Consider the following 22,702-nt stretch of genomic DNA (forward strand, 5'->3'; position numbering starts at 1 on the left):
GATGCACAAGTCCACCACGTGCACGGATCGCAGACACTGCGCGGCGAAATACAACGTGTGCAGGGTGGGGTTGCATGATTATCGACCCCTCGGTGCCGCCTCGGCTTTTGTAGCAGGGATGCAGCTGCCCCTTTTACCCCCCTCACGCCCCGTCCTAAACCGTTGGGTTTCCTCGTCGACGAACTTCAGGCTTCGAACGGCTAGCAGGGACCACAAGTGGTTCTCATACGACCAAAGGAGAGAGAAAAAACAGAAAGGAAACTTTCTTCTTCTGTGTACCTGATGGCTTTCAAAAGGGGTGGAAAATTGAGGCGCTCCGAAGGCGATTAGGTTCGAGGCAATAGAAGAGTGACTTAACCTGTAACTAATTGTAAAAACCATAGGAAAAAATGACGAAACTAAAGAACATATCGCACCCCTGCAAGGAATGTCGGAAACGTGTAATTTTTTAGGACAGCGAAAAGAAATTGATTCGTCGCGTAGCACTTCGTATATTAAACAGAGTGACACTGGCAAGTATGTCGCTTGAAGTACTGGACTTTGACTCGTGACATTTCTCTGGATGGTGGAGCTATGTATTGCAAGATATTTCATGCGATAAAATGAAAATTGACAGTGTCTAACTTATATGCATTCTGGAAAAAATTAGCAGAATGGACTCTCATATTTAGTGTTCGTACAGAATCAAGAAACTTAGGGGTTGATGGCCCCGTGTAAATGAATAGAGGAGAGAAACAGTGTTAATTAACGCGTGTCCTACGACAACCGAGGTTATCCCGGACAGTCTAGTTTTCCAGGTCGACGATTGTTTGTACAACAGATGCTATTCTAACAGCTGATATTACTGGAGTTCAGTGTGTGTCGACGACTGATAAATGACCTCGGAAATGGATTAATTCGCTGCGGTATATCTCGACTACTTTACCGTGTAAACACTTTCAAATTCTTTGTGAGAATAACGCAGGACCTAATCCCGAAAAAATGAAACTAACGAAATCGAATGGAAGTTTGTATACATTTATGGTTGATAGTCACTGATCCGATAATGAAATCGTCGTGGTTTCAGTTGGAATCAAGGTGGCCGACCTTGACAATTGTAGCGTTACATCGATACTTTATTTTTGGATCGGTTGCTCCGAATATCGCTCGGGTGCACAACAATAGCCGGGACACAGAGACAGACGAACGACGCGTACGCGTGACTGCTCGTATGTACACCGCCGCGCGGTTCACGTGAGTGTTTGTTGATCGTTCGCCGTGTGTACACTGACGTGCAAACTCGAGTTCCGCTAGGGAAAATAGTGGCCTAGGGAAAAGGCCTTTTACCACTTGGTATCGGGAATTACTGAAACTTATGCCAAATTAACATTCGTTTCAGTAGCTGAAATAATTTTACCAAGTGGTGGGAGGCCCTCCTCTTATGTCACTTTTTCCCCTAACGGAAACAGAGTTTGCTCGCGAGGGTACACCCAAGCTAGGGAAAAGAACAGGGGAAATTGTCTTGCTCGTGCAAAACCATCCACGGAGTCTACACGTCCACGTGGAAAATATGGTAAGAGTGCGTGGCTATGTTACGATCATAAACAATCCCATTTTTAGCACGATCGACTCGCGCTGCTCGCGGCTGACGCAAAACGATTTCCACCTTCGTCGAAGCTCCCTTGTTTTCCTTGGGTTAATCGGCCGCAATCGGTGGATATCGAATAATTGATACCGCACCTCTGGAACACGAACGGAAATAGACAAAAGTGACGGCGAGGCGCTACACAAGTCAAGGTTCTCCTTGTTCGTTCGTGTTTAAACAATGAACGTTACCCAGTCCACTAAATATTAACGGACGGATCGATAAGACCGCGTTGTGTGACAGTTTTTATAAACAAATCCGACCGGAAAAGGAAGCTCGAGATCTCGTTACGTGTTAATCACTGGGTTGTACGAAGAAATACGTAACTGAGAATGGTCGATTATCGCTTGAAGAATTCCACTCGAGGTGTTAACGTTCAATACCTAACTAGTTAATCATGCATCATGATTCTGCTTGTAACACTTGCTGAATGCCTCTGAAACGTAGGGTTAACACTCTAAGATATTTTCAATTTTTTTATTATTCCTATCCAGTAAACGTATGTTCCACTATAAAAGCTTATTTTATAAAAATTAAGTGTCATTAAATTATATTAAAAATGGATATATCGGCTCAAGGTATTTTTCGGAAAACCCACAAAGCCCATACATCGGCTCTAAGGTACTAGAACGGTTAACGCAGCAATTCTTATTGAATTCTACCGAAATGAGGGGTTAACGTTCAGCCTCCGATCTACGTAACTCAGAACTATTATGTATACGATCGCGGGGGTGTAAAACGACGGTCAAGGGAAGAGAGGAAGCCGTAAAGGTCGCTGTGTCAGCGCGAAAGAATCTGGGAATCGGTAACACGAGAACGGCATTTATCAAACGCCCTCGTGACGGCAGCGAAAAGTGTTTCTCGAGACTCCTCTCGAATAAAACGGGTGTGACACGTTTTCGACGATACGTTTGCTACGTTACGCGATCGACGATATATCGGCCGGCTTCCCCGAACGTTTCGCGATTGATAACCGATACCCCCTACCCCACTGCACGCGGCAACATTCGTCGATCGAGAAAAATGCACGCGCACGAACTTGGCTGGTATTTTCGAGGGTTCGGCAGACCGATACCTGCTCGCTTGGAGAGACTATATCCGATGTATGACGTTTGTCAAATTGTCGATTGCCTTCGAGCGGGCGATGCACTTTAAAACGACACGGAGAGACAAGTCGTCTAGCCGTTCGCACCGCTTCGGAGCGGAGTTGAACAGAAATTTTAATCGAATAATACATAGTGAAAAGCAGCGATATCTATGATCGTGATCCAAACCTTCAAACGGTTAATGGAATGAAATAATTGTTTGCCAAGTGTCTACTCATTCGAATGGTAATATTATCGTATTATAAAAATTGGAGTTTCCACGTTTAATCAATTGAAAATGGCGAATTACTTTTCTTTATATTTTATTTGTGATTCGAAACTATTTGTTTAGACAATTAATTTGTCTATCTATGGTTCGAAGATCGGAACACGATGCAACAGAGTATCGATTATCGGTAGTGGCAGTTAAGAAATCGTCTATCAGGGCGCGGAAGACAAATTTCGCAAAGTATAGATATAAGAATGTTCGTGGGGTACATCAGCTTAATGGAAATGAAATCGATTGATTCTGTTAATTGATTACTTTCGTCGAGTTAAACTGGAAGCCCATTACGGACGGTTCCTGGCATCGAGCCTCCGCGTAGGATCGATCGACCTTGACGCGCAAACCTTTTAATTCAGCTAACCTATAGATTACGCTCGACACCTATCAACGCGCATGTGTACCCATTGTTGACTCGGTGAAAGAAACAGCCTTGTTATTAGTTCTGCGCGAGCCCTTTGACCTCTAACCTTTCGTCGTTAAAAAAAAAATGTGGAAACTAGGTAAGTAAGAAACCAAAATACAGTATAATCTTGAAAATATTCCCCATCATTTTCTACACATTTACACCGATTTCTCGAGCAGTTGACGAATCTCCTCTCAAAAAAATATTTTTGAAAAAGACGTACCACTACGTAATTAGACGCCAAAGTGTTAATGAAGGATTTTTAGAGAATTTTAAAATCAGGCTCACTCACCGTAATCCAGCGATTGCTGCTGCGCGTACTCCGTCGTCCTATCGGCCGGCGTGACTATGAACCGCAACTAACTCTCTCTCTCTCTGTTTTTCTGGATTTTACTCGCGATTACGTTGTCTCGCGAATTTACTCGTCTGTCGACGTAACGTAAACAAACATAAGCCGGTGAACAAGGAAACGGTCGCACTTACGTTTACGACGATTGGCGAACAACGCGTTCTCCATTCGCTGCTGCGACGTCGGGCTTCCTTCTGGGCTTGTACGATTCGTGTGTGGCGTGACACCGAATGGTTCCCGTTGACAAACACAACCACGAGGAGGTAGACAGGGAGGGGAAAAACAAGAATGGTCGTGCGACGAAAAGAAATAGAGGAACACACGTGGGGAAACCGTGCCGTCTATGTGTATGTATATATATATATATATATAGTATACGTGTGGAAGGTGATCGTGCCTCTGTATCTTCGATGGTCCTTTTTCTTTATCGCCTCGCCGTACACACTGTAAGGCAGCAGCGCCTGTTGATGATGTCGTAGTCCTCATACACACACACAAACACACGTGCCATACACACACACACACACACACACACCTGACGTACCTAAAACCGTGCGTGACACGATATATGTATATCCACCGATCGTGAGGGAACACGTGCTCTGAACACCGCGTTGTATACACACACCTTGAACTGGCGTGTTTTCTTTGCGACGAACAGATCCCCGCGCGACACGAACAGCGCTCCGTGTAGCTACCGCTGCCACTGCCTTTGGGAAACCGACTGCGCTCGCTACGCTGGCTGACACAAGACAAGACCTACTCGTGGGCTTCGGCTGATCGCTGGCCGTTTTATATGTATATGTATATATGTATATACATAGATGTATGAAACACATACACGTGTATATGTATGCACGCCCATACGCCAGGGGGCCCCGCGATACGACCAGACGTGCTTCTGCCAGACGACCGACACGACGACCATGGGCGCCGTGTGACGGGGGCACCCACGTGTGCGTGCGTGCATCGGCACACCGGCTCTCCCCAGGACCGTAGTAATCGGGGAACAACCCTCGATTGATCACAGGCTGCTATTGGCTGTCATCGAGTTTGGTAGGAGGCTCGGTTCTTCGAACGACAGTGGACAGACCACTGGGGAGGATATCGTCCATGGTAGAACAAAATCGCAAAATGTTTTTCACCCCTTCCCATGGGATTGTTTTACCAGTCGCCGGTTGATAGAGGAAACCACGTTGTTTATCGATGAACGGGGGAGGGGGCGACTGAATATACGAGACTGGCTTCCTCGCGATTGGAGCGACCGGATGACTCCAAACCGATACGACCGGACGGTTTCTTCTTTTTTTTTGCGCTCCGCCGGAACGGAATCGATGGGGAGTTCAGGGTCTTCGGCTAGACGTATTAGGCTGTGGATATTCACATCGTGGACTCAAAAGATGGATTGTTTAATTTAGTCGGAAGTTTGTGTGGGTGGTGTTTCTTTTTTATTGTACTTCATCATGATGATTACGTTGGAACTCTAATTGGCTCGGTTCGCCCGGGAAAGAGGAACTTTGGAGATTAAGTTCCGAGAAGATAAAATTGCGGCGCGTTCGGACGAGATACGGTGAATAGCGATAAGAGATATACATGTGTATAAATATACTCTATACCAATATCGAATTCGTAACTTGTATGTTCGCATTCTGAACGTAATTGCACTGTGTGTAGATACAGTCCTTAACGTTGCAAAAACGACGTAAAACAGACGTAAAATATACAAGAAAGTAAAGCTCCTTAAGAAATTCAGGTCCTTTAATCCGATTCAAATAAGTCAACCAACTGGTCTTGCCTATTTCAATTTTCCGTTTCGCTGCAGGATTAACGGAACATCTGTAAATGCCCCCGAGGATCAGGAAGTAGTAAACTTCTACGGATTATTGTTGTTTCATGAATGTCCACTCGAAGTGCATCCACCTGAATATACACGTCGACTTTTCCCAGGACCGTATCCCCCGACTCGACACGCCCACTAACTCGCTCGAATGTAAAGAGGATGTGAGCCGTGGAAGTCCTTAATTCTCGATCCCCCGAGATCTGTACACAAGTCTAGTTATTCCCGTTATACATTTCGCGATTCGCGTTTGCAATGCAAATAAACGTTTAGATCATTTTCTACATTCTAAAAAGACTTCGCGTTAGCAACTGGGTTATTGATTATCGTGGAATCTCTTTAAGTGCGAGCGCCTGTAAACGCTCGAGCACGGATATTGTCAATCGAATCTTGGTCTGACCGGTAGCAACACATATGCATGTAATATCGAGCGTAAACATCGAGGATCGATCATAATCGCTGTCCAGAATCGACGATAAACCGTATTTTTCGAAACCGTATGTACGTTTCAAAGTTACGAGGCGATTCGATCAGGCGAATGCATTTCTGTGCATCATGCACAACGAGTCTGTGCTCCATATTTCAGAGTTACATGTGACTGCGCCAGCACATAAACATGCTGGCTCTGTGCGTGGGTCTCCTGTATGCATACGCGAATTTACTACGTTTTCGTCCCACGGGTGGCTGGGGATGAGTAATCGCGAAACTTTCGTCGGTTGCGGGGATCCTGTTCTAGGTGGCAGCAGGAAACGGAAGCCTCTCCTTCGGGAAAATTTCATGTTCCCTTTTACATATGCATCGTTTCAAAAGGTTCCCTGATCCAGACGGCTCGGGAGAACGTAATACAAAGCGGGTATAATAATACTTCTTGCTGTCCAATGTGAACGCACTTTATCAGCTGATCCCCTATAAAATACCGTTTGCATCCCGTGATCCTTATCTGGCACGTGCAATTTTGCATCTCTCTCTCGTTGTACAAATTAATCGACCAGAGAAATATCGTTACGTTCAATTTGCTGTGAAACGTATCATGGTGTTTCAGATTAAAATACATTCACGTATCTGTTTTCCATCTCTCGAGTTCCACAATTTGTGAAATATTACGTATCTACGGAACATTTGCTCCGATTAAAACGACTAATCTTCCTTGAATTGGCAAGTCGTCTTAATTTACACCGAACGAAAAAAAAAAGCGACATTAAAGGCCAACGAGGACTGAAAAAGTACGGGGCACGGTACATGGCTTCCGGGTCTTAAAAATTCATTCGGCTACCTATGGGAGGTAATAACCGTGCCCGGTGGGGTCGTAAAAAACCGACTCTATCCAACGGCCGATATCCGAGATGCTCCTTTATCGGTACGCTGCTTGCATGATCACTCGAATAGCCAATACGTTTCGCCGGAGTGTCGTTGAAAGTCGGCTGAACTTGAATATATGCACATTTTCGAGCATTTTCTTTCGGATAAATCAATTTATGCGGTGGAATATGCAACGAGGACTGTTGGAGTACTTGGATATTACCAATTCAAGCACAGAGAGCTTTGGGGCACATTATTCCATAAAAAAGCTACATGGGAGATATTAGAAGACACAGTTAAGTTGGACCAAGGATTCCACACATCAGCAGAATCCTAGGCCCTTGAAGTCCACCATTGTTGAATGTATTCCCTTTTGTTAGGCCGAACAATACGTCATTAATATCCTTGCCGTTTGGTTACTAGGAGAACAGGTCGAGTGTTCTTCCAGAATTTCTTCTCTTATAGACTCCATGTTTCGTAAGACCTTTAATTACGAGGCCCTCTAACCCATTCACCCAAAGAATAATCAGCATGAAAATGGTTGAAGCAAGTTGTTCAGCGAGGAGAACACCAAGACAACTACTTATTTAGTTAGCCAACCAACGAATTCGCGAGTATGCGGTTCTCTGCCACAGGGGAAGAGAGCAGTAAAACGACAGCGCTGTTCCCCGTCCATCGAGATCTCGTCTCGGCGTAGCCACACGAGGAATTTAAAGGGTCGTGAAGGAACAGGATTCGTTTTGCCAGTGCAGCTCGGCCTGTGAGGCATTGTGGAACGCGGAGAGAGACGCGCACCTCTGCAGTGTGCGTGAATTTTTTTCATCGTGGCCGACCAGTGAACACTCTTCTCGCTTGTTGGCGCACACACAACACATACACAGTGTCGCCCTCTCTTTCTCTTTCCATGGCTTGGTCGTCGGTTGCCGCGGTAAGTTCCACCGAATTCCGCTGGAAATTCGGCATAGTGCTCACTCGTTTAGTGGGGACGATCTCGTGCGGTAAAGCGCGTGCCTGTGAATACGGTCGAGTGTTTCGTTGCTCGGTGAACACGGGTAAGTGCTTGGGGGTACTTGAAGAATCTTTTGTAGGTTAGGAAGCGCCTTTTGCCTTTAAAGCTCCATGCACAACAAGGCCGGCCGGCTCTGCGCGTCTCCGTCGATACGCGGTGAATTATTTTACGCGCGAAAGAAACTGCGATGTTCCCGGGTCGAACAGGAATAATCCATCGTTGAAATCCACGGGCTCGATGTCGGCCATCTCTGGGTAACGCTTCTGGAAATCTGGTTCGGAAATGACACGGTGCATCGTCGGTGCATTAGCTGCACTTCCGCTCGAGTGGAATTAACGAGTCGAGATGCATTCTTAAGTTCAGCATCGCTGGGCTCCTTAGTCCTTGATTGAATTCACTTGAGAAACTGTGGGCAGAATTAGTTGATCGGTTACACGATACTGATATCGCGAAGAAGCCGGTATTTACGTAACATACTTTGCACTAGTATTCCGTTTAAATATCATACAATACGTTAGATTTATTAGTCGGTTATGAACATTTGAAGGCATCGTCTGTGTATCCGGTAATTATCGATCATCTTCAAGTGTACTGGCATCGTAAGAAACGTCGTTTTAAGAGGATCGTAGCTGTAAAGGCAGGGAATACTCCATTAATGCTCGAACAAAATCGAATCACGCGCCGGTTCGAGGCGACGCGTCGCCATGACAGTGCAGCTGGCGATAATCGGGTCGGGCGGGGGAAACGAAAGAGACATGCATCCACCATAACGGCTTGGAGTTTCGTGACGTCTTCAATGGCTGCCGCCGTACTGTCTACATACGTAACGGAGCGCGGTAGACACACGAGCCGCGTTCCGTGGTGGTTCACGACGTAGTGTTTACTGTTTCTCGGTAGAATTATTCGCCAAACTGTTGCGCGACGTGCAAACCATGGGCTCGAAGAAACATAAAAAGCACAAGCGCGAGAGGCACGAAGGTGAGGACAGGGCACGATTCCGGCGTATTTCGATCGTCTTGCCGTCGCTTCTCGTCGCTATTAAGTGTTCTTTAACATCAGTCTTGGCACCATAGATCGTCGCGTTATCGTGTGCCGCCTTTTAAATAGCCGTTCCACACTGTGCTGCACATATAGTGTCCCCGATGAATTCGGAACGCGCCTCGAATTCAAACCGAGCGTCAACAATCGTATCTTGATGCGATATTCTTTTTAAGTTCGTTTATCGAATTGTGCTCGCGATAGCAGCTCGTTACCACGTTTATCGAGTGTTTTCGAATCGTTTCAATATTGTTTACGATGTCCTCATTCTGATCGAGTGAGGCGCAAGAAAATGAAGTAACGGGTGTCTCTCAAATAGTCTGTCCTCACTTCACTTGATATTTAGCTAGTCATTATTGCTGATGGAGTATTTCGTTCATTAAAATATTGCACTGAATATTGTACTACAACGTTAAAAGCTAGTGTTGACTGCATGAGGATTCAAGTGAAAAAATGAATAAGATCCAAGAACAAGTTTCTATTTAAACTCCTTCCAAATTGTAATCGCAGAGATCTGACGTAGTTGAAATTTCTAATATTTTCATTAGAATCCTTCTGGTACTCATAGTTTAATAATGCACAGGAATATTGACTGCGTTTTCACCACGGACAAACTGAGAGTGAGGTTGGAGTAGAAGTGAGGTGGATTCAAAAGTATAAACGAAGGTTCCACAGCAACAGGTGTGACGTGGAAGTAAGTGATGTGTAACAAAGGACATGGACTGGTTGCACGACAGAAACTAGCTGTGCTTCCAAAATTACTTGAATGCCCCAAACCCTTTCAGTTTTTTTTGTCTGTTAAGATTAGTTGAAGTGCAACAAGATCTTTAACATTTGCATTGTAATACAGTTTCTATGACCAAGATTTTAATATTTTCTGGGTTGTTAATATGTCTGTTGCACTTCAATCACTTAGTTCCCTGGCTGTTACATATTATGGCATCAATGGCCATACATGCTTTTGCTTTGCCTCCTTGAGAGGTATTTTCCTGATTATTCCTGCAGATTCAGTCGAGCAATTTGACAAAAATTATTTTGAATTGCATACTTCTATCAAGGTTTATTTAGTTTAAGTCAAGCTACTTCCATCTCGCTTCCAGTTTGATGAATGTGAAAACAAGGTCACTGTTCTGTTACAAAGTCATCTTTAGTATTATTATTATTGTCAGTATTTCCTTCTACCCTTCTGTTTAATATCCTGTAGATTTTATTAATTTAAAACTACACTTCTTTTCATGATCCTGCAAGATTACATTACGCAACATCCAGCACTGTATTTTGTATTACAATATTCTGCACTTTTGTATGATTTTCTGCAAGACACTGTATATTGCATGCAATAGATTTGCAATAAAGATTATTTATAGCTTAATGCTTCAATTGTTTTTATATATGTTTAATAACATTGGTATCAGTTCTTCTATACTGTAACTAACTTCTCATTTCTTTCAACAGAAGGGCCCTATACAACCACGGACAAACCCCGTACTTTGAAACTTATTCTAAAAGTAGGGGGTAGCAGTGGTACACCTGAATACGGCAACGAGTCTCCAAGCCAGGCAACAATGCTGTCTCAACATTTGGGTGTCTACCAACAACAGTTGGGTCTGAACTGTTCTGTAACACAGGAATCTGAATACGATAGGTATATGGGGCACAAAAAGCTTAAGAAGAAAAAGAAAAAGAAGGATAAGAGACACAAGCATCATCACAAAGACAAGAAGAGGAGAAGGGAAGAATCCAGTCAGGAATCCGTAGGTGATGCAGATGAAAGTTTGGCTGAAGTCCCCAAAAAGATTCCTAATCACCAATTATTACCACCAAGACCTCCATCCAGTACAGAGCACAGAGTTGGTGTCACCAATCAAATCAGTTCTCTTTCTCCACATAGAGAACCCAGAACATGTGTACTTAGAAAAATTGCTGAACGTACGCCCCTTCAGCGATTACTAGAACACCTTCTAAGGTCAATGGAGAAACGTGACCCACAGCAATTTTTTGCATGGCCAGTCACGGACAGCATTGCACCTGGATACTCTCAGATCATTACGAGTCCCATGGATTTCAGTACCATAAAGCAAAAGATAGATGAAAACAGCTATCAGAATTTAAATGAATTTGTAGATGATTTTAAACTAATGTGTGATAATGCTACCACATACAACCATCCGGACACAATTTATTTCAAAGCAGCAAAGAAATTGTTGCATGTTGGTTTAAAGATGGTTACACCTGAGAAACTTAGACAGTTAAGACCTGTTCTGACCTATATGCAGGATATATCAAAGGAGGAACTTGGATTCGAATTGGGTACCGAAGATCCAAATAATCCAGATGCTCCGGTAACGGAGGAACAGATCGAACGAGAACGAGAGCAAGAGGAACGCAATGAAGAAGCCGAGGAACTGAGGAAAGAGAACCAGAGAAAAATGAGATTAGCCAGTTTAGGTAAATTTGAAGCAATCCCTGACGACATGACCCCAGAGGAGATCTTAAAACAAGCACGCGGAGCTGCAAAGACAGCCTCAGAGAAGTTATCGCTGAAAAGGCTGAACTCAAAAATGGGTTTCCTCAGGCAGAAGAAAGATGGAACCACTAGCTTGCAAATAATAGTACCAGGAGATGGTGTAATTCCAGGAACCAATCAAAGGCCGGTATCGTTAGGTCAGCTCATTGGTAAACTGAATCATGGAACAGGCGCATTGGCAGGATTTCGTGAAGATAGGAGAAACATGTCTAAGCCAGTGAAACCCTTGTATTATGGTGCCTTTGGCTCTTATGCGCCAAGCTACGATTCTACCTTTGCTAATCTAACAAAAGAGGAAACAGACTTGGTGTATCAGACCTACGGTGATGAAACGGCCGTACAATATGCAGAATCCATTTTAGATTTCGCTAAAGACTGTGATTATACACTAACTATGGTCGATGATCTGCTGGATATTTTGACGGGCGGCGATCACAGAAAGACTAAGAAGTTCATCGATGAAAAGCGGCGACTTAAGGAAGAGGAGGAAAAGATAAAGCACTTACTAGAAAAGCCTATGCAAGACGTAAATCGTAATATTCCAGCGATGGATAATGTGAAAGTTGACATCGATCAATTGAAGACACTCTCAGACTTGGGAATTGACGTTAACTTCTTAGAAAATCTGGGTAACTATACTTAAGGAATTATTTAAACTTTCCTGACAATCGAATTGTCAATCACTCGTTCTTTAATCTTTTATTTCTTTTTTTCACAGAGGAGGAATTGAAATTCAGCGAGGAACGTGCAGCTCTACAGAGCCGCTTGGACGATACATCACAGATGTTGGGTCGTCTAAAGCAGGCGCAGCATGATCGCTTGTCAGCTCCGCCGCCTGCTCATCTGTCGAATGTTCCTAAACCTTCGGAGAATGAAGTGGCACTAGCCGACAAGATTACAGACAATCTTACAGAAATAGCAAAGAAGCTACCTCCCTCGGCTATTGCTCCCGTTGATGGTCTGCGCAGAGCCATGGGGATAGCGCCGTTAGGTGGACCAGAGCCCATGGAAGTAGAGCCAATTACACACAACCCGACAATTGTTGCGGAGACCAATTTATTACCGCAGACGACAAACAGTAATCCAGTTCCGTCGAATCTGTTGCCGGCGCCATCTCCTATTCCGAATGCGAATTTGCTCAGCCCGACTAGCCAACAACCTCAATCGATCAGTATTGTGAATACTAATCAACCTCCGATCCAAATACAGATCGGTATGACGCACAGTCAGACACCGCCGTCTTTATTGAACACAACGGAGGCGTCTGCGGTTCCTGATCTAGAGACCGAGCTCCGTGAATTCTTGGAGAGTGATCCCACGTTAGGACACTCACCCCTACATGACGACAAAACACTCGAGGACATTTTGTCAGAGTCTTAGTGTGTACCCTTCGAGATTCATGATTTTCCGTAATATATCTTCTCCAACAGATTGTACATTTTACTACGTATAAACAAATAGATTTAATGTTGAGCGTACGGTTAATAAATAAGGTCGTGTACTTGTATTGTGTTGTTATTGAATCGACACCGCGTTTATTTTGTATGAACATTATTTATGAAGTTTCCGTAACAACTGATATGTTATACCAAGCCTGTAAAGTTTACATGAATTACACTTGTAACATTACTCGCTGGATGTACTCGATGGACAACACTATGAGAATAATCCTTAGTTCTATTCGGTACTAAGATTAACAGCTTTATATTGTATTCTTATAAATATTCATGCAATAAATGTTACGCAAATGGAAGTAGGATACTTGAGAAAGCAATAAGAATGATGTACATAAAGCTAGAGTGATCTGCTTTATTATTCAATTATTTCATATTTTATGAAGTATTCATATGTGCTTGCTTTCTACTTCAAACGTGTAAAATTATGAAAGATATTGTAAATATTCGCAAAGTGTATTTTTTAAATTAAATTCCTTTGAATGTCTAAATTAAATCTATCGCGAGAAAAAAGCATTTAAAATACAGAACTGCTCATGCTCTCCCTTTCTTGGAAGATGAATTATTGTATCAACTCAAGAAATTAATCTCTGTTATTTACATACCCAACGTCGTCTCGCGTTGCATCCTCGTGTCCAGCCATGATTAATTAGTAACCGACGATTAATGGGAACTGTGAGGTCACTGAATCCTGAAAAAGTAAATTAATCATGGTGAGGTATGTACAAAAATCTCAATTTAAAATGTGACTTTTTTCATCATTGCGGTTGTTTGTTACTGATGAAAAAGAATTTTTTGCAAGATATTTTTAAAAACAATTTGTTACGTTGTGTAATAAAACAAACTCGAAATAAATTGCTTTATTGAGAATTATATTCAATCTAATCTCATCGGTTACTGATTGGTCATCTAGAGATAGCCGTTAACGTGACGTATTTCAAGAAAACCGTTATAAAATGTCGCATTGCGATGCGTTGTTTAAAAAAGCGCAAATTATCATTGTTTGCGTTACTCATGTAATAAAAACTTCCATGTGACATATAGTGTTGTTATTGACTGGTATCTGTATTCTTTACTGCTTTTAGTTGGTTTTACATTGAAGGAATACAAAGAAAGAAATAGCAAAACGACCGTTCGTTTTTAGTGCCATAGGGGCAATGTTAAGCAAACATGTGAGTGCGAACATTTTTCGATATTTTTGAAAAAGAGCATCTTGCAAAGTAAGTACCCATATCGTAGAACTTACCAGGCACGTGAAGGTTTTCGAAAGAGACACTATTTATAAAGAATCACTACATTATTTATGAATAATCACAAATTTACAGGAAGAGCAGTACGCGGGCTACTGCAATCCAAATCGCGAACTAGTAACTGACCACACCGCTTGGTGGAGCTAGTGTCACGGTTCGAGTTCAAGCGGATAACTAAATTCAAATTAGTCTTACAAATTCTTTCTATTATTATACTATTTATTGCATATATATTACTTCGCAAAAGACGAAATATTCAATATCAATCCTTTAAACTTTAAATAACATTAAAGTATTGAAGAATTTTAAACAGAGGGAGGCTGTGTTCAACTAATAAAATATAGTGACATAGCCATTTCAAAACTGACGCCAAAAGATCCGATAGAATCGAAGATCGCCATCGATTTTTCTGTACAATTACAATAATTCTTGCCGACAGTTGTGAGTTGTGTGTTGACACAGTGTTTACGTAGAGTAATTAAAAATGTGTTTACTAGGGAAACGCCATGTCTCACGATTTTCGCAACGATTACGTAAGTCAGAGTTACTTTATTATTAATCATTTTCCAGAAGGAAACAAGTTATACGTTAATCGTGTGTTTAATCTGAAGGTTAGATATTTACTTTAAAATGTCACGGGTTGACAATACAAAAATTGATTTTCTGCTATCGATAGAATTACAAATACGTTGTTTGTGCCATTCGTTACGCAGTACAATACAAATATCAGAGTAAGCTATTTGTTTATACCGGGAGGAGCGTGGTCGGAGCCATGTAATGCGATATTCGCAAGGGGAGCACGTAGGAATTGGCAGTGGAATGCGCGTGATTGCAGGAACCCCTCGATAATAGGATTACGGTAGTAAAGTGTAGGCTAATTTCGAAATTCCGCGGGCCCCCGAATACGCCGGGATAAGTGTGATTCACGGTAATTACATCATTATAACTAAATGGACAAGTTCGAGCGTGGAAAACGGAAAACTCAATTACGAGGCTGGCCGTTTATGGCGGCTCGAATCTCCCCGCTATTAGCATACCCGGCTAACTATTCTATTACCGTATCGTTGAAGCCCGGGAAAATTAAAAACTAACCACGACTATCGCGGAACCGACAACAGAGTTGTTAAACGATCATTAGAGTCCGTTAATTTCTGTTTTTCCCCTCTGTTATTCTCACATTTTCGAAATATATTCATTCTCGACGCCGCGCACCCCTAAATAAAACATTCCGATAAGAAAACTCCTGTCCCTTGTACCCCCGGGCAAGGATTTAATTTAATCCGATTCGGTAGGCGGGCAACCTTGTGAAGTGCTTCGTTATTCATACTCGGGGACGATCCTCGAGAATGCGGAGTTCGATATCCAACGAGCGAGGGCCGATTTCGAATTGTCGGATCCTCGATTAGAGAAACGGTGACGGGAACACACACGCTTGACGCGTCGTCTCGAAATAATTATCATTGAAAACCGGGGCGAACGCTTGATGCGCATCCCCATACCTGGTGGCGGTGGAGTGCGCTCGGTTCTCCCTCACCCCTTGGGAAACGGGACAGTCTGTGTTCTGACAGGTTAATTAAGCGACGATTTCGTTCTTTCGCGAAACACGGACCGCCTGGGAATGGCATGCTCGTTCGCGTGTGCCTTTCAAGCGGAACCTTGTTATGGCGCGAGCGGGTCTGAGCAATTATCATCCTTTGATATCTGCGTACGATACCGAGTGATGAACGTTCGCGCCGTTTCGCTGCCTGCTTTCCATCGGTTTATGTTACCTCGTTGCACCGTATAGAATATTTAACGCAGTTACGTGCACACGGTACCTGAGAAATTAACTTATTGACATATAATTGGACTTTTTTCAACACGATTACGTTCACGAACACGCTCCTCGCGTTGTAAAGTGCTAGTTCAAAGCTACTATCTTGTGTTAATTTATTCTTGGCGAAAAGCGCCTTCTAGCATCCATCGATTGCTTTATGATTTTCTGCTTATTTGCAGTCCGTTCAGTTCGGAATTAGTTCTACGCGCAGATCTGCGAGGAAATCTTGGTGAAGTCCAGCTGCTGGGATCACGTGGGAATGTCCGAACTCGATGTCCTGAGCTTGGGTGAGTAATTTAAAATTTAAATAGGACATTGATTGATGAGCGCGTCACTGGAAATCCCACGATTGACACTGGGTTGCTCCATATTTGCTGGTGTCAATTCTCTACCCTTCTTCTTTTCTTAGATTATACAGAATGTAACTCATAAACTGCGGATTTCATGTATTTATAGCCCTAGAGCCCCACGAAATACAGTAAAAGACAAAACTTTCATCAGATCAAAATACTTAAAAGGAGAAAGGAATTCCTAAATTTGTTCTTGTCTTTATTAATTACTTTAGAATAATGTCATTTTGCATAAAAATCTGCAGTCAAGTGGTGTGTCTCAACACGACGACCATTAACCCTGAATAGTTACCAATAAACAGGTGCAACTTAGATATTCGAGAAAAAATTAAAGCAACCACCCCCGTCTCGATTTCAGGGTTGAAGAGGCTTTCGGTATATTGCTCGGTGCGATTTCGTTCCGCGTCCGTCATCAAAGAGACGTGCTCGACGGAATTGATCGCCGGAAGTTCCTCTGAAAGGCACAGAAGCGTGTGCCACCGTGTCTGTCCCCCGTTTCATTATTCCGTCGAATCGCTGTGGTGTAGGCGTCTGGAAATACTGACGGTTCCGAATTCGGTTCAGAAACGTCGTCCTATAACAAATAGACAGTGTTTACCGTGGATCATAGCCGGTCGTGATCAAACAGGGCGTGTATGCTCGCAGTAAAAGAGAATGTCCACGTTACGATCGTTACGTTGCCACTCGACACGAAAGACGATCGTGTTCGATGCTGTGAACGTGCTCGCGTATTTATTCGGCGAATTTATTAATGGATATTCAATATGTATTTGATCATGGTAACTGTAACGGTACATTGTCGCCGAGAAACATAATTGTAGGAAACAGTGACACAGAACGTTATCTCGTAATTCACATCGCATCATCGTTCGTGTAACAGCATGGATACAGTGTAGAAGAGCCCAGAGATTCAATTACAGTTTGTTACCGTTCAATCTAATTCTGAATACACCAGAATATTAATAACTTTAATTAACAAATTCAGGGACGCGATCCGTTGGCGAATTACAGAACACTCTGGCAGAATAGCGTTGTCCTCTGTCAGGAAGAATAGACCGATATCGTAATGAAAGCATCGAAAATATCTGTCTTCTATTCGTAGAAGTAGAATACACAGGCGTCTGTGCTAGATAGGTGCTCGGAGTGTATAGAGATCGAGGAAGTGAAACAGGCAAACGCCTGTGTCGACAGAGTAGAACGAGGCCGTATCCGGTCAGACCGATGGAAACGGATCCATCAGAACTGTTATAACGCACGCTGACATATTTGCCCGTAATACCTATGCGATACTCTCGTCACCGTTCCGAATATCGATGCAGGAGGGTGGGGGGTGGCTGATAAACTTATGTCTGTTAATTCAACGTGACAGGAATGGAATTTAATCCGGACGCCGCGTTGCTGTTCAGAACCGGGCGAGGGCGTGCATAGAAATACTTTGTAATTGGATACCCGTGTAGTAATATCTCGCATAAATTCATGAACGAACTAACTCGATTAAGGGAGCTTAAGCCACCGGCCAGCGTGTCGACTAATGAATCAATCACTGATTCATAAGGACAATGGACGATGCTACGTCAGACGAAAGTACAGCCGTGCGATGATGTTTTTTTTTGTTGAATTTTTTAGTCACGATCGATCCACATCTAATCCCCACGAAGTGTAACACATTTCAGGAATACGTCCGAACAGTATTAGTATTTATAGAAAGAACAAGTCCGCTTTATTCTCATTCATACTTCGTGCTATACTGTTCACGCTTATTTCCGATGCAAACCGCCACAGAACTGCTCCGCGAATTTGTTACATAATGCAACTCCGTTTGGACCAGGAAACGACTAATAAAATTTGCAGACAGCGGTCAGGAAGCTCCGGAAAACGGAAACCTCGCATTTGCTGTTTGAGAAGTCCATAAAAAAAAATGTTTCTTCCGGAACGATTACAACCGCGGTATATTGTTTTGTAAGATGAGTCCACAGTTCTTACATGGAAATTCTCGCGTGTTGCATCGAAATGCAAGCCAGAAGTATCCAAACAATTTTCATTTCTTTTAAATTGAATTTTTCACGGGATTAACACTAGAACTACCAAAAATAAATGAAAATGATATGTCAGTACAATCTTGTAAGAGTGATTAAAATGTTATAACAATACATTTTCTCTAATCGTTTGCAACTTTTATTACCATCTGAAATTTGTGAATTTTTTAAAGCTCGCCATGTTTATCGACCGATCGAAATAGATATTCGTTTATATCGTAGGTAGTTCTAGTGATAATATCGTTCCCTGTCTCGTTTAAATTAACGCCAACGCAGTCTTCCAACCCACGTTGAAATTATTATATTCCGAGCTTCGTTTGAGAATCACTTAACGAACAAACCGGAGGTGCTGCCACGCAAGTCAAAAGAGGGGATGATAAATTTCCGCGTAAATGTCCGACCGATCAAATTTGCGCTTCGTCCTGGCGATTTTACGTGGAATTTTCCGAGGTCGGAGGATCGACGGGGAATGTCCCAGCAAGAAGTTTCCTTTTGTTAGAGGAACGTCCATACCGTGAGGAAAAGTTGAAAGAATAAATCCAGGAAGCGTTTATTTCCTCTCGGGTCGCTCGAGCTCCGTTGTAATTCTCTAATAAAGAGTCAAAGAGCTGGTTGCCCCCTAGCTTCTACCGTCCCTGTAATTCGATTTTCAACGTGCGGCAGGAAGCGTCCTTCTTTCGGGAAGTTTAATTGAAGTCCTCTTCCTTCGAGTCCCGAGTCGAATCCCAACTTCCAAAAGTTCGATTCTCGTCGTTAACGAAGAATTTATGGTTAAAAGTGACCTGAAAATTTATGGACGTTCTTTGACTCGAGGAAATAGAAGTCACCCTGCGATTGGTCAGACAAGTGGAATAAGTACATCGTTCATCGAACAAGTGAAACAGATCGATAGATGTGACGAAGTAGAATAAGACCGTGCTCTATCAGACAGGTAGATCAAACACGAACCCCCTGAAACACTCTGCGAACACATATACCATTGAATGAACATTATATATAGGAACGAGCAAATTAAGTTATTAAAATAAGCAAATCATTAAATATTGATTTTCTTTAGTTCCTTGTTTCTATTCGAACAATTTTCAATAACAATTGGTGCGTTTATCATATATATGATCCATCGATGAGGTTTAATATTATGTATTCGAAAACTCGTTACAGCAATGTAATTATGTAGTTGAACAGTTCTCGAGGAACACTTAAGCTGGAAAATGAGGGTGGAATATTTTATTCCGTACACCCACATTAGCGTTGATTTATGACGCGACCCCTCCGGTCTTGATTGAACAATATCGAATCTGATGTATCACGGGGCAAACGAATTCCATCACGAATCGGAGAATCATCGTCGTTCGCGAAATTCCCTCACCCCCACCGCCTCTGGTACAGAATTTCGTATTTCGTGGCACGCAGATCGGACACGATGAGAAATTCGGCGCGTCGACCGCGCCGCGGGCGGTTTTCCACCAACAAAGGGAAAACGAGCCAGGGGGGAATAGTGGTGGGAATATTGTATTTCGTTGTCTTGAATAGCCAGGCTGCTCTAAAACTGACACACACACAGGTCTCCCTTTAGCTCGGCGATGAATTCGTTGCTTTTTCGGTTTTCATCCGCCAGCCCATCGCCCTTTGTTTGCGTCCTATTCTGCTTCGAGCGAAAATGGCCATTTTTTTACGGCCCCTCCCGCAAGTAATTTTCAATACTCTCCTGATCAGCGGATTCTTTCGGGGATACATTGTGGTCCCGTTACGAACACCGCCAACTTTCGAAATGTGAATACAGTAAATCCTTGATTAGTGTTCGAAGGTTCCTCGACACTGAACATTAAATGTTTCACAAACTAATGACCATACGTGGCTGAAACAAATATTCATTGGCTTCACGATTCCTAGCTTTCTATTTGACTGTGATAAACTTCATTAACAAGGCAGCGATTTACCGTGCATAGATATTTCAGTAGGTTTCACTTCGAGAGAAATCAATCGAAGCTCAATATTTGTCTCTGAAGACAGAGATAAGAGGCTCTCGAAGTCCGAAATGGCACTCGATAATCTCTTGCGAGAACGGTGGCTTCGAAGAGAATCTTTCCAAGTTTATGGCCCCGGGACCGTTTACCAAGAACGTCCACGGACACTTTATCTGAAATTTTCCATGCTTCGTGTTCGCAATAGAGCTACGGGAAAAAATCTTCAATAGAGATCAGAGGGACGTTCGAGGGCCCGAGACACGGTATCTGGACCGTTCTCTCTTTTTCTCTCTCTACCTATCTCTCACAGGTTTACGTCGGTATTTCGAGGGACACGTTCAAACCGATGTAACGGATAAGCCGGCCAATTTTCGAGCTACCGGCACGTTCTACGTGTCCGAGGAAAAGCTATGTGTATCTCTACCGGTTAGAGAGGGAATATTTTTCGAAAGGTCCGCTTAAATACACTTGATATCGCCTATCTCGTCCCACAGAAGCTTCCAGTCTCATTCGTTGTTTTATTCGCGACAGGCATCATTGTGTAACCGTGGCCGGAAAGGATGTAAAAAAAACACGACGGAATCCGAACATGGTAAAGGTAAAAAATCGACAATGTTCGATGTAGTAAGGGAGACCAGGGACAAACGTAACAATTTATCTATTTGAGTCGATAACTTTTAATTTTTTACAATTTTCTTCAAACGTCGACTCAAAGTTGAAACCCCACAGAAAAGAAAAAAATGTAATCAAAAGGTGTGTTGTATGCTACAGTAGGACGTAGAACAGTGGTACTCGATAATCATACTAAACATATTTAAATATGATTCTTCAATCAGCTTTGAGGGTATTTAAATATGACACTGATGGGCCAAGTCAATAATCATATTATTTAAATATGATTCTTCAGTCAGCTCTGAAGGCACTTAAATATGACAGAAATGGGTTAAGCCCTTTCTCACGTGCCCGAAGGGGGATCACTTGGCCGGATGGAAGTCCTATATCCAGTTTTTCATGAGTTCGCACTTCCTACGGTATGTTGGCGCCAGGCGGGAACTCACGCGAGATTATCCGCGGAGATTCTTCCGAGGGAGAACTTGCCGGAGTTCCGAGGGATATACCGTATATCTCGGCCCCGGCGAGAAAGTTCGTCGAAGATTATGGGCCAATTCGGCCATGTGAACGTCCCGTGAAAACATTCTCCGCTTTCCTTTTTCGTCGTTCGATAAAAATTGCCTGTTTTTATTCTCGGCTGATTACCACGCTCTCTCGACGAGAGAGGGAATTGGATCGGAACGAGAATTCGGTTCTGGGTTTCGACGTTAATTTTTAATCGGTGTTCGATCGATCGGGAAAGAAAAGTGGTGGGGATACCTGGAACAAGGAAAAATCTTTCTCCAGGAATTATTTTCTTCGATTGAAAATTATTATACTGTATCATATTGTCGTGACTATGAAGTAGCTAATTAGTCTGTTGGAGGATCGAGTAAATAAAAGCATTTCCCAGAGACCAACTGTAATTCCATGGTATCTTTGTCACAACTTTCGTCCGACATGTATTTGTTAGAAACAGGAGGACATATTATTTTTATGCCAAAAAATTTTACATAATCTCAAAGCTGATACTTAAAGAAATCACGAGATTGCGTTGAATTTTCTTCAATTGAATTCGATGAATTTTCACATGAATGTTTAGTACGTTCAATATCCTCGAAGCAACTTTTCCAACCGTTCTCAGAACTTCCATCATTGTCTGGGCTGTTTAGCTTCGCGGCAGAAATAATTTCATTCCCCGTGTACTCGACACCTATTCCTCCCTCCTACTACCTCTCCCTCCCTGATTCCATTCGTAAGAACAAGATTTTTTTTTTGTTCTCTCAAGCGATCCCCCTGGCACCCGATATCCCGTGTTTGCGTTTTCGTCCCCTCCGTAATCCAATTACTTTCCCGGCCGTCTCGACTTTAATCGAATACATCTATCCGGTGTGGCGGGAATAGCTCGAGCATTTTGTTTAACAAATCAGACAGCAGTGCTCTGGAACGCAGTGTTCAATAACGACGAATTCCCCGGGTGTATTAGTAGAGGCGCGAAATCACGGGGATCCTGAAACAATGGATTCCGAATTTTTGTCACTTGTTTTGTTTTTTTTCCCCTCCTCGAAATCCACTTGGGGATTATCACGTTCCATCGAATCGAGGACGCGGCTCGATACACCTGCTGCTGCTTCGACTACGGTAAAATATTATCGGTGTCCAACGGTGTACACCACCCAACCCCCTCGAAAATCATTTATCGTGAATTAATTCGTCTCGCGAACCATGAACAAAAACAACAAAATGCAAATTTTGTACGGAGATCGTGTCTGACACTGTTC

At 42.9% G+C, this 22,702-nt stretch overlaps 2 protein-coding genes across 5 annotated transcripts in view; one reads left to right on the top strand and one right to left on the bottom strand.

Moving 5' to 3' along the window:
• LOC107194537 (solute carrier family 12 member 4) overlaps positions 1 to 3,751 on the bottom strand; it is a gene marked incomplete at its 5' end in the record, with an annotated part of 111,697 nt that extends 107,946 nt beyond the window's left edge. Inside the window, one exon of the mRNA XM_015584178.1 lies at positions 3,691 to 3,751. Within this exon, the coding sequence (XP_015439664.1) occupies positions 3,691 to 3,751 (61 nt within the window). The remainder of the gene's footprint in view (positions 1 to 3,690) is intronic.
• Positions 3,752 to 7,794: 4,043 nt separating this feature from the next.
• Positions 7,795 to 13,106, top strand: LOC107194749 (bromodomain-containing protein 7). Of its 4 annotated transcripts, none has more exons than XM_015584427.1 (3): positions 7,795 to 7,811; positions 10,386 to 12,086; positions 12,176 to 13,106. In XM_015584427.1, the coding sequence occupies exons 2-3, from the start codon at positions 10,496 to 10,498 to the stop codon at positions 12,835 to 12,837; spliced, it is 2,253 nt and encodes a 750-aa protein (XP_015439913.1). In that variant the 5' UTR covers positions 7,795 to 7,811; positions 10,386 to 10,495; the 3' UTR covers positions 12,838 to 13,106. The 4 variants fall into 4 exon arrangements, with proteins under 4 accessions (XP_015439913.1, XP_015439914.1, XP_015439910.1 ...); XM_015584428.1 differs by lacking the exon at positions 7,795 to 7,811 and adding an exon at positions 7,874 to 7,935; XM_015584424.1 differs by lacking the exon at positions 7,795 to 7,811 and adding an exon at positions 8,675 to 8,870.
• Positions 13,107 to 22,702: the final 9,596 nt, after the last annotated feature.

Source organism: Dufourea novaeangliae, unplaced genomic scaffold, assembly GCF_001272555.1.
Source record: "Dufourea novaeangliae isolate 0120121106 unplaced genomic scaffold, ASM127255v1 scaffold8, whole genome shotgun sequence".
Taxonomy (NCBI): domain Eukaryota; kingdom Metazoa; phylum Arthropoda; class Insecta; order Hymenoptera; family Halictidae; genus Dufourea; species Dufourea novaeangliae.

What these genes read in the sequence shown, in the direction of transcription:
- LOC107194749 (XM_015584424.1), top strand. Translation starts at nt 8,825, where the DNA reads ATGGGCTCGAAGAAACATAAAAAGCACAAGCGCGAGAGGCACGAAG. An exon ending in CAAGCGCGAGAGGCACGAAG is followed by an intron (nt 8,871 to 10,385) that starts GTGAGGACAGGG and finishes TTCTTTCAACAG; the next exon opens with AAGGGCCCTATACAACCACG. An exon ending in TAACTTCTTAGAAAATCTGG is followed by an intron (nt 12,087 to 12,175) that starts GTAACTATACTT and finishes TTTTTTTCACAG; the next exon opens with AGGAGGAATTGAAATTCAGC.